Source organism: Rousettus aegyptiacus, unplaced genomic scaffold, assembly GCF_014176215.1.
Source record: "Rousettus aegyptiacus isolate mRouAeg1 unplaced genomic scaffold, mRouAeg1.p scaffold_m13_p_17, whole genome shotgun sequence".
NCBI lineage: Eukaryota > Metazoa > Chordata > Mammalia > Chiroptera > Pteropodidae > Rousettus > Rousettus aegyptiacus.
The window spans coordinates 25,032,827-25,045,545 of record NW_023416292.1 but is presented as its reverse complement, the minus strand read 5'-3'; the positions used below and the strand labels follow the sequence as shown (position 1 = coordinate 25,045,545).

Genomic DNA, 12,719 nt, shown 5'->3' with positions numbered 1-12,719 from the left:
GCCGGAAGCCATCCGAGTGACCACAGGTGACGAGGAAACCAATAAGACGTGGTCCTGACGTACGATGGAAGATGACAGGGCCATAAAAAGGCAGAATACATGCTACACCGTGGATGAACCGTATGCTAAGGGAAATAAGCCAGACGCAAAAAGATGAATACGATTCCACTTAGATGAGGTGACCCCACAGGGACAGAGCGTAGGCCTGAGGTTGCCAGCGGCTGGCGGAGGGGCGACAGACATGCACGGCTCGGTGGTTAGCGTCTGGGGTGATGAAAAGGTTTTGGAAAGAGAGGTGATTGATGGCTGTACAACACTGTGAATGTAATTAATATCATTGAATTTACACTTAAAAATGGTCAAAATGGCAAATTTTGTATTAAATATATTTTACTACAATTAAAAATATGTTTTATACCAAAAACCACTGAATTGTATACTGTAAATGGGTGGACTGAATGGTATGAGAAATATATCTCAATAAAGACATTTAAAAAAACCCAGACACACACGCTGAGTCAGAATCAACGAGAAGGCATCAGGGATCTTTTCCATGCGTCTCGGTGCACACTTGCGAGTATTCCGTAAGGCAGTTTCTTAGAAGTGACACTGAGGTCGAGGACTTGTCCTTTCTAACTGTGACAGACACGAGCCCACTGCTCTCAGAAAGTGCGTCACCAAGTCGCCCCCCACTGCAGCACATGACCGCCTGTGTTCCCTACATCCTTGCAAATACTCAACGTTATGAAATTTTCTGGATTTGCCAAAATGTAATAGAGAAAAGCCTCAAAAATTAAAAATGAACCCGTACACATTAAACTTAGATAGTACAGTATGTCAATTATATCTCAATAAAACTGGAAAAACACATTAAAAAATGAAAACAAAATTAGGACTCTTAAAATCTATAACTAATATAACTTTAAGTAAAAGACATTAAGAGCAGTTACTCCCTAATATTTTCTCAGAGAAATGAACCAAACTGTACACTTTAGTTATCAATGTGCCAGTTCCTAAACTGCGAGTGGAAATGTTTTTTTTTAATGACCCTTTTTTGGGTCACCTTAAAAAATCACCCTAAGTAACAGTCCATGGGTAAATGACTATAAATTTAACAGTATGTCACATAATTTAAGAAAGGGAAAATCTCACTCACAGAACTGAACTTGAACACTGCTTTTAAAAACAACACAAATAGCCATTCGGTACTAACCAAGACGGTGATCTCTTCTGTTTCAGAGGGTCTTGTTTTTGCCTCTGAACACTGCTGAAAGAAATATTATACTAAGAGATAAAGATATGTAACCTGTATTTGTTGTTTTTAGCAGAAATTTTGCTTTAAAAGCAGCACAGACAAAACCTATCTGCTTGTGAAGACCTGGGGTGGGGCATGTTTGGTGTGTTTGGTGAAGCCATGCTCTAAAACAAATGAAACAAAAGCCCGAGCGTGCTCAGACCAGCAGCACTGCCTCGTGGTCCATCTGTCCCTCCCCAGCCACTGACGCTCTTTGGGGAGTCATGAACTCTTTTGAGAAACTGCTGAGAGCTCTGTACAAATAACCACTTAAAGCAGGCACCGGGTCCCACGACATGAGTGAGGCCAGCACGGCCCAGCAGGAGGGAGCAGCCTGCCGGGGTCACCAGCGGTCTGGAACACACCGCGGGAAGACTGCCGAAGACAACCGTCCCGGAGCCTTTTACAATTAGCTGTGCAAACAAACTATGACACTGTTCCAAGTAAAAAGATCGAAATAAAAATATTTTTTCAGTCAACCTCGTGTAAAGTCTTGGGGTCGGCAGAAACGGATGTCATCTTCACTGCAGAGATGAGGAAAACGAGGCTCAGGATTGGCTGATCAACTCGGCCACTTTTTTCCACGAACTGGTACAATACCCCCTTTTCCTGACTCATAATCTAACTCGTTCACAGCTGATTCCGTCGGTAAAGCTCCCCAAGCCACAGGCTGCTTCCATGCGCTGCGGACCGGCGCCTGCCGACGGCCGCTGGGCGCCTCGCCAGCCTGGAGAGCGGAGCCCGCGTGGGCCCGACGTTAAGGAACTGACGGTAAAAATCACGTTACTTCACACGGTCAGGAATACTCCAGAATTAAAGCCAAAACGTTCAGCAGTTCTTCCTGCCTGAACCCCCGTTTGGTGTCGGTGCGCACACATTTAAACCTGTGTGTGGCGCTCACGGTGCCCACAGCCTAGAATGAGGCATTAGAGCGACCAACACTCGAGGTTAACGCAGGATCTAAAACGAACTTAATGTCTCTATTAGGCCAAGTAAAAAGTTAAGATATACTTGGATAGCTGGCAGAAAAGAGGGGACAAATTGCATAAAACAATTCACTTAACAAAAGCTTTCAACACACGTTAGTGACCCGGAGCCTTACGACACAGGTGGTATTATGACCATTACGATCACTTAACACCCTTGAGCCTCAGTTTTTCCTCTATAATGTGTCTACAGTCGCACTGTTAATAAATAGGAAGGCAAGAGTCGAATCTAGCTTTTCCAACTACAAATCCAGCATCCTCTGCACGAAGCCACTGGGAGCAGGAGCCTGGGCGAGCCCCATCTCAGACGCCTGCCATCATTCCGCACGTGCAAACACACGCATGTTATCCTATCACTCACGTCTCCGACAGTCCTCAAATCAGACTAGGCGGAAATAACACATAAAGATTGAAGTTAACCTTCCTGGAATATGTATGCAGGCGAGACAAAAATTAACTGAGAAATCCGAATACCGTCAATGACCACATATTGCTGGGACTTCTACTCACCCGTTTTGAAGGACAATGCTCATTCTTTTCATCTGTCATCTTCCCACCTTTAAGTGCTTTCCTTGGGTGCTTGATAGTTGTTTTTATGGCAGGTCGACACACATAGTTCTCCAAGTTCTTTGGAGGTTTTTTAGTTCTCTTAGCCTGAAGGCCAATTTTCAATTTCAAATTTCCCTCTGAAAAGTTAGTTTCTTTCACTGAAAACTGCTGCTGTGCATCGGTCAGACCATCGTCCCTCCCGGCTTCGACGCTTCTCTCCCGACTCCACTTGCGAGGGCCGTCCGCCGGCTCCGGGCTGCTCTCGAGCTCCACGTCCCGCTTGCTGAGCAGAGTGCCAGCACCGACGGCAGAGGGGCTCTTCCTTGAAAATCCTTCGGACTCAGAACCCAATCCTAACATAGCAGTACTTCTAGGGTCCATCACAAGTGTCGTTATTGCCAAGGAATCCTATGAATATTTTATAGAACTGAGTTCCAGAAAAAACGGGGCTCTCCGAAATGTGCAACCAGCATCTCTTTCTCTGCAGGACAGACCATAACAAAAATTTATCAGCACAGAGGCAACTACTGAGTAACATGAGAAACGGGCATGGGGGCGGGGAGCAAGCGAGTCAGGAAGGGCCCAAGTCACAGTTAAAACAAATCAAAATGGAGTGCGAAGTGAACCTAATTTCATTTAGTTATAATTAATAATTTCGGGATAAGTTAGTTATACTCTACCATAAACAAGCTATAGTGGTAGGGTACAAATCAGTGTTTTAGAAGACTGTTATAACTCAACCAAAAAGCTTCTGCAAACACAAGCCTAAAAATAATCTGGAAATTTTAGCACTCCTCAGTTTCAAAAGAATCATGTTTTGGGCTGATCTGAGTGCTCCAACTTTTTTTTTTAAATAAGAGGTGACCAGGCTCTTTACGTTAGGACTCTTTAGGCTGGAATCACCTCTGCTGTACAATTCAACTATGAACTCATTCACAAATAGTTCTGAGCGCCTATCCTGTGCCAGGCATTACGCAACACCCTGAAAACAGTCTCCAACAAAACAGATCCACAGCCTCAACTTATGAGCCTTAACCAACTACACAAGTGATTCATAACATTGTCATAAAAACTCTGAAGACTAGAAATTTATTTTTTACAAGATCTCCTAATAGCAAATAGTAGTCAGTTGGCATGCTTCAATTCCCCAATCCATAAGATATTTTTAAGCCAGCATGCCAATTTATTATTTTGCAGCAGGCGGTACACCTTACTTGAGACTCTGAGTGATCTACACAGAGAAATCCCCAGGAGACCAGATTACCGTCCAATCGGAAGGCTGACTAGAAAGCACAACGTCAGAACACAACAATTCAGTACTCTCGAGGACTGACAGGCGAGTCTTTCTCTCACGCACACATCCAAAACAAGAGCCACGCGTAGTAGCTGGGGGAAAAAAGAACGTCCTACCCCTTAGAAAGTTCCATTTATGGAGACTATTTTAAACTATGCGCCTTCAGACTTTTCTTTCCAATATAAGATTCTCAGGGACAAAAGACCACGTGACAGAATTGTTTCGATGCCTACGAGGAATGTAACTGAAACGCATCGCGCCGGGAATGGCACCAAGGAGCGGCTGTCGTGGCTACAAGGAGCAGGAGGTCACTCCGCTCTCTTCACTGTCCCCCTCCCCCCACGAGCCCGCCCCTCCCGCTCTGCGCCGCGTGCTTTCTTCCCTGGGCAAGTGCAAAGTTCCCTCTTCTCCACGACAGCGTCGCGACCCTGACACTCGAAAGCCTGAAAACCAAAGGCTTTCTCATGACGCACTAGTGACAGAACCCGATCTCACCGACCTGGATCTATTTTGGTCGTAATTATGATTTCTGTGAATGGTCGTGCGTTTCAATGGTGAAACGGCTGTGCGTGTGAGCAGCGGACGCTGAATGCCACGTGGAAGCAACCGACCTACGTCACACTCCTCAGAGCCACAGCCTTACGGATGAGGAACCGTGGGCCTCTGTCCTCGGCCTGACCCTTCCGGAAAGCCCTCTCCCGGTGTGGGGTCGCAACCTGGACAACCGCTGTATCGTTTGTGCCCCCACATTAATCGGCTACATCCCCAAGTGCACTGTGATTACGATGCAGCTTCGTGTGCGGGGACCTTTTCCTGGCTTGTTCACCGCCACGTCCCCAGCACCTGAACAATGAATATCACATATTTTATTTAGTACCTGATAAGAGTTGAATAAATGAACAGATGGGTGAATTTTAAGGCCCCTATAGCTTCTAACATAATGTTCAACTCGCAGCCGGCTCCTGCCTCAAGCATCACAATGGCCTCCTCACGGCCACCCTGGCTGCATCGCGCCTGCCTTTCCGAGTGCACACACCGTCTCGAAGCTTCCCGCTGGCTTCCTACCTCACCTAGAGCAAAACCGAGGCATTTGGTTGTCTCCCGAGTCCCCCCCTCATCTGGCCCGCGGCTACGTCACCCACGGCCCACCATGCTCCCCCGCCCCGTGAGCGCTGTCCCAGCCCTGTCCCAGGTCCTGACCGTGGCGGACACACTGCGGCCGCAGGGCGCTGCACGGCCTTCGTTTCACCAGGCCCGGGGCTCCGAACGCCTGCCCCCTACCTCGGCTACATCTCCTCGAGCGCATCCCGCTAACGTCCTGCGCGCCGGAGGGCAGAGATTTCTGACTGCTTTATTTACACCTGCGCAATGGAAACGACTGTTCCTTCTGGTAGAAGGCACAGGAGGCGGAATGCTGGTTTTTACTGGACTCTGAACAGAGGACTTGACCCACGGACACCCTAAAGGGCTAACTGTCCCACGCAGTGCCTGGATAAACCACAGGCACACAAGGGTGCAAGAGGAAGCGATTTTTGTCCTAGAACTGATTTGCTCAGGCACAAAATAATCAAACCCCAAGACATTCCTTCAGAAACCTCGACCACGTGGGCCTTCAGAACCGAGTCTCGCCTGCAGCACGCGTAACGCGACAGAGGCAGCGCCAGACCCTGACCCGGGCTGGAACGAAAATGCCCAGCGCCCTCCTTCGGGTCGTCACTGCATCCCAGTGCCTGGCACACAATGAACAGTCAGAAAATTCACGTTGCTCTTGTTTCTGAATCAAATGAGGTGGTTTAGTGGAAAGAGATGGGTTCTACTTTAGAGGAATCCACTGGGCTTTGAAAAATCAAAGAAAATACTGAACCCACTTCTAAACCCACTCTGGTTCCAAGAGTTAAAGTTCTCCACTCCAAAAAAATTTATACAGTAAGAGACATCCCTGTTCACTTTAGAGACAAATCCTTGATTTGGTAAGAGGTAAAAAGAAGTCAAACGCAAAAGCCTGACAGTTAAGTGGGAAAATACAAAAGAATTCACATGTGAGGAAAATAAGACAAAATCAAATTAAGAATTAGAAAAAACATATACGTGTAAGAAGGATGTTTATATACACTTTCGAAAATGTATTTTGTATATTACCTCCTACATGAAATATATATAAGTGAGGTCATTTGCTTTGCTAAATAATAATTTCTTTTCAGGAAATGAAGAAGAGGAATAATAATAGCAAATCTGTATTATGCACTGCTACACGACATACGTCAAGTTCCTTCTACACATTATCTCGTACAATCCTCCAATAACCCTATGCTATATTATCATAATTTTGCAGTTAAGGAAACCAAAGATCTTAAGTATTTTGCTAAACATTACAACATCAGCAAGGAGCAAAATTGGGATCTGAGCCGAATCAATCTGATTTCAGAGTCCATGATCTTAATCTGTTTGGAATTTTCAACGAATTGAGGGGAAATATCCTAATGTGGAGGCGGGGATTTGTTCATTATTGAGAAAAGCAATCATATATTTTTGTATTCGGCTGGATACTTATTATTTTCAAGGCTTGATTAACTAAACTGTGACAGAGTGGGGTGTATTCTAGTAAAAATTTCTGAGTAACTAAAACAACCAGTTATTTCCTTGATCTTAATCTTTGTTAGAAATCACCTTTAACTGTAACAATATACTATTTTGTCCAAGCAGAGTATCCTGAACATAGTTCCATCTTTATTTTGTCGATGATTTCTAAGTACAAAGGCCGGTCTTAGCACTACGAACGCAGGCCCTCAGTGGAGAATGGGCGGGAAGTATGCTGATCCCAACTACGGTCCCCTGAACTCATGCTGCTACGTCACACTCAGCTTCGCGCTTCTGCAGATGATCTCCCTCTACCTGGAATGCCCTAAGCCTTACCGAACACCACGTCTGTCCTCTAAACCCGGCTCTTCCCACGCGTAGGAAAGCATCCTTACCCTTTCCCTTCTCCCCACAGATATAATTCCCTTATCCCCTCTCTACCTGGGAGGGGATAAGGGAATTATCCCTTATCCTGTATATTGTGATGTTTGTTAACATCACACTGTATATTGTGATGTTTGTTAACAAGATGTTGTTCTTACTGGATTCATAAGTCTAAGGCAATAAAAAAAAAAAATCATCTTATTTACCAACGCCTAAGCAGAAATGGGGATGGAGTAAACTTTGGAAAAATGTTGGCTAGTTGAGTGATGAACGAATGAAATGATGAACAAATAAAAGAATGGAGACAGACATGGTAAACGGAATTAAACCCTGCCCTTGTTCTACGTCCAAGTTTTTCCTTAAACGCACACAAACACAAATAAAATTAACTTAAATCTCTGACTCACTGCAGTTTAAAGATGACTTTTTTCTGATACGCATCTGCATAAACTTCAAATTCTCAACCTGTGTTATCATTTAGCTTGATGGGCTCTCTATTTTACTTGACATTTATATCCTCCAACTTTCTTTGAAGACCTTTATACTATATATACTCTCACCCAGTAATTATTATACATGATTGGTTCACTCCCCATTTTCTGAAATGTCAGAGTTGGCAGTTTTTTCTTCCAAGACAATCTTTTAAATTCTCTCCATTCAGCCCCGTTAGGCTTCTTACATTGGTAAATAACTAAACTCTGGAGCTTTCATTTTCAGCAGTGCTGAATTTAAGAAACCTTATAATAAGGAATGTCTCCTCCACATTCTAAATTATGTCATTTACACCAAGAAGCCACTATACAGCTACTTTATAACCAACCACCTGTGGTCTTAGCACAAATAAAACTGAATGAGAAGTATCAAATGTGGAAAAAACAGAGCCATAAAACAAGATTAAGTCAAAGACTCATACTTTATCTACTGTGACATTAAGATGTAACAAAACAAATTAACCAAACTTTCACTAATGATAGAATTCACATTTATCTGAAGCATAACTGTCTTCCTTTTGTGGAAGGAAAGGATACATATCTAAATTCTATTTTACTAGCAACCACTTCAAATATCTATACCCTGATTCATTTCAGTAAGTCAACAGGAATATTTACTTTCTTTTCCAACAATGTTTCCACTCATGATAGCCCTCCTCTGTAACACCGTACATTTAGCAACTTCAGGAATGGTATGGGTTTTCGAATGTCCGCAATTAGAATTTTAACATGCATTTTACTTTCATTAAACAGCAAGCGTTGATTTTAGAACAATTTCAGCGCCTGTTCAACATCACCAGTATCATCTGATTTCTTTGTGGTAACTGGATCCAGCTAGAAAATCGAGAGGAACTAAGAACTGGAAAATGATTTTACCATCTTGTCACTATGACTGAAAAAAAGAAAACAAAAAACTATAAGAGATACATTATTTATCACTTGTCCATTTAAAAAAGCTGATAAGCTTTTCTGGCAAATATAGAAACTGTTGCATTTTTTTTTTTTCAATGCAAACACCTAAAAACAGTGAGGTGAATTTCTTCTTAGTTTGCAGATGCAATCCAACTGACAAGTAGTAGAGATTAGAAGTATTAGGTAGAAGTAGTTTAGTTCCAACCATAATTAGATACTTTAAAAGTCATATAGACCAAACTAGGAAGAAAAAAATTCCCCATTTAAGAGTGAGTGACATGAATGCGTACACCAAAGTGTTTATGGATGAAATGCTGTCTGGGAGATTCGATACGCAAAGGCAGAGAGGCTAGTGGATGCTGATCAACTGGGTGTTGATAAATGCCCGGCCGGCTGAGGGGTGAATACCCGAGAGCTCATTTAACTGTTCTCTTCACCTCTGCATGTTTCCCATTTTCCACATTTAAAAAATGAACACAATAAAATGGAAAGAAAAATATACAATTCTGTTATCAACTTGCATACAACTGAGAGCAAATGACTAAAAACTATGAAAAGTAAAACAATTAATGCTACAAATAAAATTTTATAGTCTTCAAACGTGAAAAAGTTTGATGATCCACAGAGGAAATACAACTCTGAAATAGTAAAAAGTTTGTTAAATTTCTTGTCATCACCGAAGCCATAATTTATCGATTATGTTATGTCAACCGCACTGCCATTAACATCCCCAATTAGGCTGTCGCTAAAAAAGGTGATTTCTAAAACGTGAAATGTAGGCTTGATATTTATTAACTAAGATGACAAATCGTAAGCACGAAAATCTAACCTCTACCTACAAAAGAATATAAATGAGAAAAAAAAACCACAAGTAATTCAGAGGAAAAAAAAAACCACTATAGCACAAAACAAAACAAAAACTCATTTCCCTCTCCTACAGCAGCCAGGCTTAGGACATCTCATGCTCTGAAAACGGCGGCACCAAGAACATCCCACCGTGACTTCAGTAAAGTTGTCTATTACCTTTGAAAGACTCAGACCAACACACACAACTCAAATTGCGACATAAAATCATTTAACTGGAGACCCGTCACCTACACGTGTAGTGAAACTTCACCACTGTGTGGAGGCAGATCATCCGGGGGAGGGCTGAATGTGGCCAATTCCTTACTCACAGGCACAGAAGACTTAGAATAAAGCCTCGAGCCGCACTGCTAACACTGTCAAGATGCAGTGCCTAGCGAGAGAAGCTAAGCTCCATGTTTTAAAATACAACTCAAGAAGAGAACACAGAAATCGCTTTCCATTCTTGATCCTTAGAGATCCTGAGTAATTTTCTGCGATCATTACAAGCATTTTTTTAAGTGTCTCATAAAGAGCGTATCTCCATTTGTATCTACATGCACAGATATATGTACACTACACACATGCATGGAACATATATTTTTAAAAAACCATAAGCTACTATGGTTAAAAATTAAATAAAATGTTAAAATGTTCAAAATTTACATGACGTCCTTACACAGAGGCCATGACAATAAAGAGGAGACAATGAAACCATTTCTAAGATCTGTCCCATTACCTGGCTGAATCCTGTATTCTGTCCAATTAAAATACCTTTCTCAATTTCTTGTTCTTTAAAATATGCAGTAATCATTTTTAATTTCCCATACTAGTTAAATAACTACTGAATTTTACCCCAGAAGTGTTTCCTGGATATCCAAAATGACAGCGAGACTTTTTTACATAAACTCGCTACAGAAATAAATCCAAAACAAGATAAGGAATGCAACCAATTAAAGTTTACTTCCTTTTCACACCAGAGGGTTCCTTCACCCAAAATCCTCAGGTCAATCATTTGATACCAAAGCACATTTTTTAGCTACAGAGTTGCATATAGAGTGTGAGAACTTTATAGCATCCTAAGAATCAGTAACAGCAAAAACTCTGCAATGAAGTCATGAAACCTCAGTTTCTGGGAACGAGCTCCCCTGCTCCTTGTCCTTCTGAAGCTCGACTACACAACTCAGAGCTTCACCTGGATGAGCCCCTCTTTAAGGACAGAGGCCATATACTGTCCATCTTGTGTCCCCTGCACAGAATTAACTCCATAATGTTTGTTGTAACTAAAACAAACTCCAGGAAATGAGCTTCAAAACAGTTTGGTCCCCTCGCAAAACTAGAAAAATTAGTCTAATAGATAATGATAAAGAATAAAACTATAAACATTTGTGCTATGTTATATTCTCTGATTCACAATCAGGTACTAACACTGTGGAAATAAGTTTGCAAAGAATAAAATAAAAATAATAAAAAACATAAACCTTAAAGTTCTCCTTCCTGTCAGCATGTTCAAATACAGTCAGAAAATCTTTCATCTTAAATTCATACTTCATATACCAACTGTGCTTAAATAAAAAAAAATAATTAAAAAAAACTCATATCAACATCTTCACCTCCAACCTATAAAAAAATAAGGCTTTTAAATGAGACCTGAATATAAATTGATTCTCCTCATTACAATTTAAGTTCCTGGAATTGTATGCATAATGCGTGTGATTGTGCTTATGCTAATTTTCTACAATGAGGGTCTTTCATCAGATTCTCAGAAGGGTAAGGGACCCAAAAACACTTGAAGAACCGCTAACCTAGCATATAAGAAACATTTCGTCTTCCAGAGAATTAAAGTCAAGTTGGCTTCATTCAAGTATTCTCCCCTCGTATTCAGAGAAGATCCTTACTATAAAATTAGTCTTTCGAAGAATTCCTTCCGTCAAGCCAAAAAGTTCCAAAATCCACAGGCACATAAAACAATTCCCAGATCCCCAAAACAGTCCACTCGTAAGTGCCAAAAAAAAAAAAAAAAAAAGGCGAATGAAGGCAAACTCTATCACAAACTGGCTGCCCTATTAAGAGTCTTAAATACACTTGTATCCCTCCATATTAAAATGCCTGGAAGATCTAAATTTCTTCCAAACTGAACAGACTTTTTAGGAAGGTTTTCTAGTTCCATTCCGCACTGACTTGTCTGCCTCGCTCGGGTTAACGCGAATCACTGTCACAAGTCACCCCTCAGATGCACCCGGGCTATTCCCCAGGGTCACCCTGCCGAGTCTCACCCCAAGGCAGGGCCGTTTATTGAGCAGTTATTCAATAAATATGGGTTGAATGAAAGAGGGCCCCCCCACACACGGGTTTAAAGTTGAGCCGAGCCCCGCGCGGCTGCCCAGGCGCACCCCTCCCTCAAACACACACGCTCAGGTGTGAGAAACGCTCTGCTTCCTCCATCGACAAGAGATCGCGCTGCCACGGATGCCCACTTCCACTGGCGAACCTGGCAAGGACAAGCTGCCTCCCCACGCACGGCTGACACAGCCGAGCGCCACCAAACACAAGCCAGCAGGTCGCAGGTGCCCCCCGCCCTTCCCATAAACTCACGTCTGCCTGACGAAGTCCTCCTGAGGCCCCGTGGCAGAGCGAACATACTCCTGCACTAGTGGCCGAATGTCTGAGTTGCAGTCCCAACTTGGTCCCCAATTTAAGGTGTGACCTTGGAAAAATTATCTTTCTGCCTCAACTTCCTATTCTGTAAAACGGAAGATAACCTCACAGGTATCTGGGGTCACAAAGAAACTGAAAGCGCGCTCCGCAAAATGCAAAGCCCTTCCCCTGCGACGGCGTCCCTGTGGCGGGGCCGACGGAGCGGGCAGAAGGGCCGCGCGCCGCACACTCCGCTCCAGCGGGAACCGTCTGCCGCGAAGCCCGCGGCCGCCGGGGCCGCCTTCCCGGCGCGCGGCGCGGCGCTGCCGAGCCCGGCGCGCACACGGCCGCCAGCAGGGCCCGTCCCAAGTTTCACGTCAAAAATGAGCAAACTTGGAAGGGGGACTCCGCGCAGCCTCCCGGGGCGCCGTCCGTGCTGGCGCGCGCGCTGCCGTCGCACAGCGGCAGACCCTCTGGCTCCCGGGCCGACCCGGGCCCGGCGCGGCAGGCGCGGCGGCCGGTCCACAGGTGAGCGGCCGCCGCGCGCGCCCCCGGGGCCCCGGCGATGCTCGGGCCGCGGCCGCCGCTCGCACACGGACCTGTCAGGCCCGGCCGGCTCCGCCCCCGCGCCCCCCGCCCGGCCGGCCGCCCGCCTGTCAGGGCCGCCCCGCCGCCCCGCCGGAGGGACTTCCCGGGACGCGCGGGCCCGCGCCCCCTCCCCCTCCCCCACCGCCCGCCGCCCGGCCCGGGGC

At 44.4% G+C, this 12,719-nt stretch overlaps 1 protein-coding gene across 10 annotated transcripts in view; it reads right to left on the bottom strand.

Moving 5' to 3' along the window:
* The window catches only part of ASH1L (ASH1 like histone lysine methyltransferase), an 83,674-nt gene that overhangs the window by 70,618 nt on the left and 337 nt on the right, over positions 1 to 12,719 (bottom strand). For 6 of the 10 annotated variants that reach the window (XR_004955207.1, XM_036234819.1, XM_016166150.2 and 3 more), the window contains exon 1: positions 2,791 to 12,239. Coding sequence is in view for 9 of the 10 variants with exons in the window: in XM_036234819.1 (XP_036090712.1) it covers positions 2,791 to 3,210 (420 nt within the window). In the remaining variant the exon portion in view is untranslated. Of the gene's footprint in view, positions 1 to 2,790; positions 12,240 to 12,719 lie in introns of those variants that run through there. The other 4 variants (XM_016166148.2, XM_036234817.1, XM_016166147.2 and 1 more) reach the window with 3 other exon arrangements.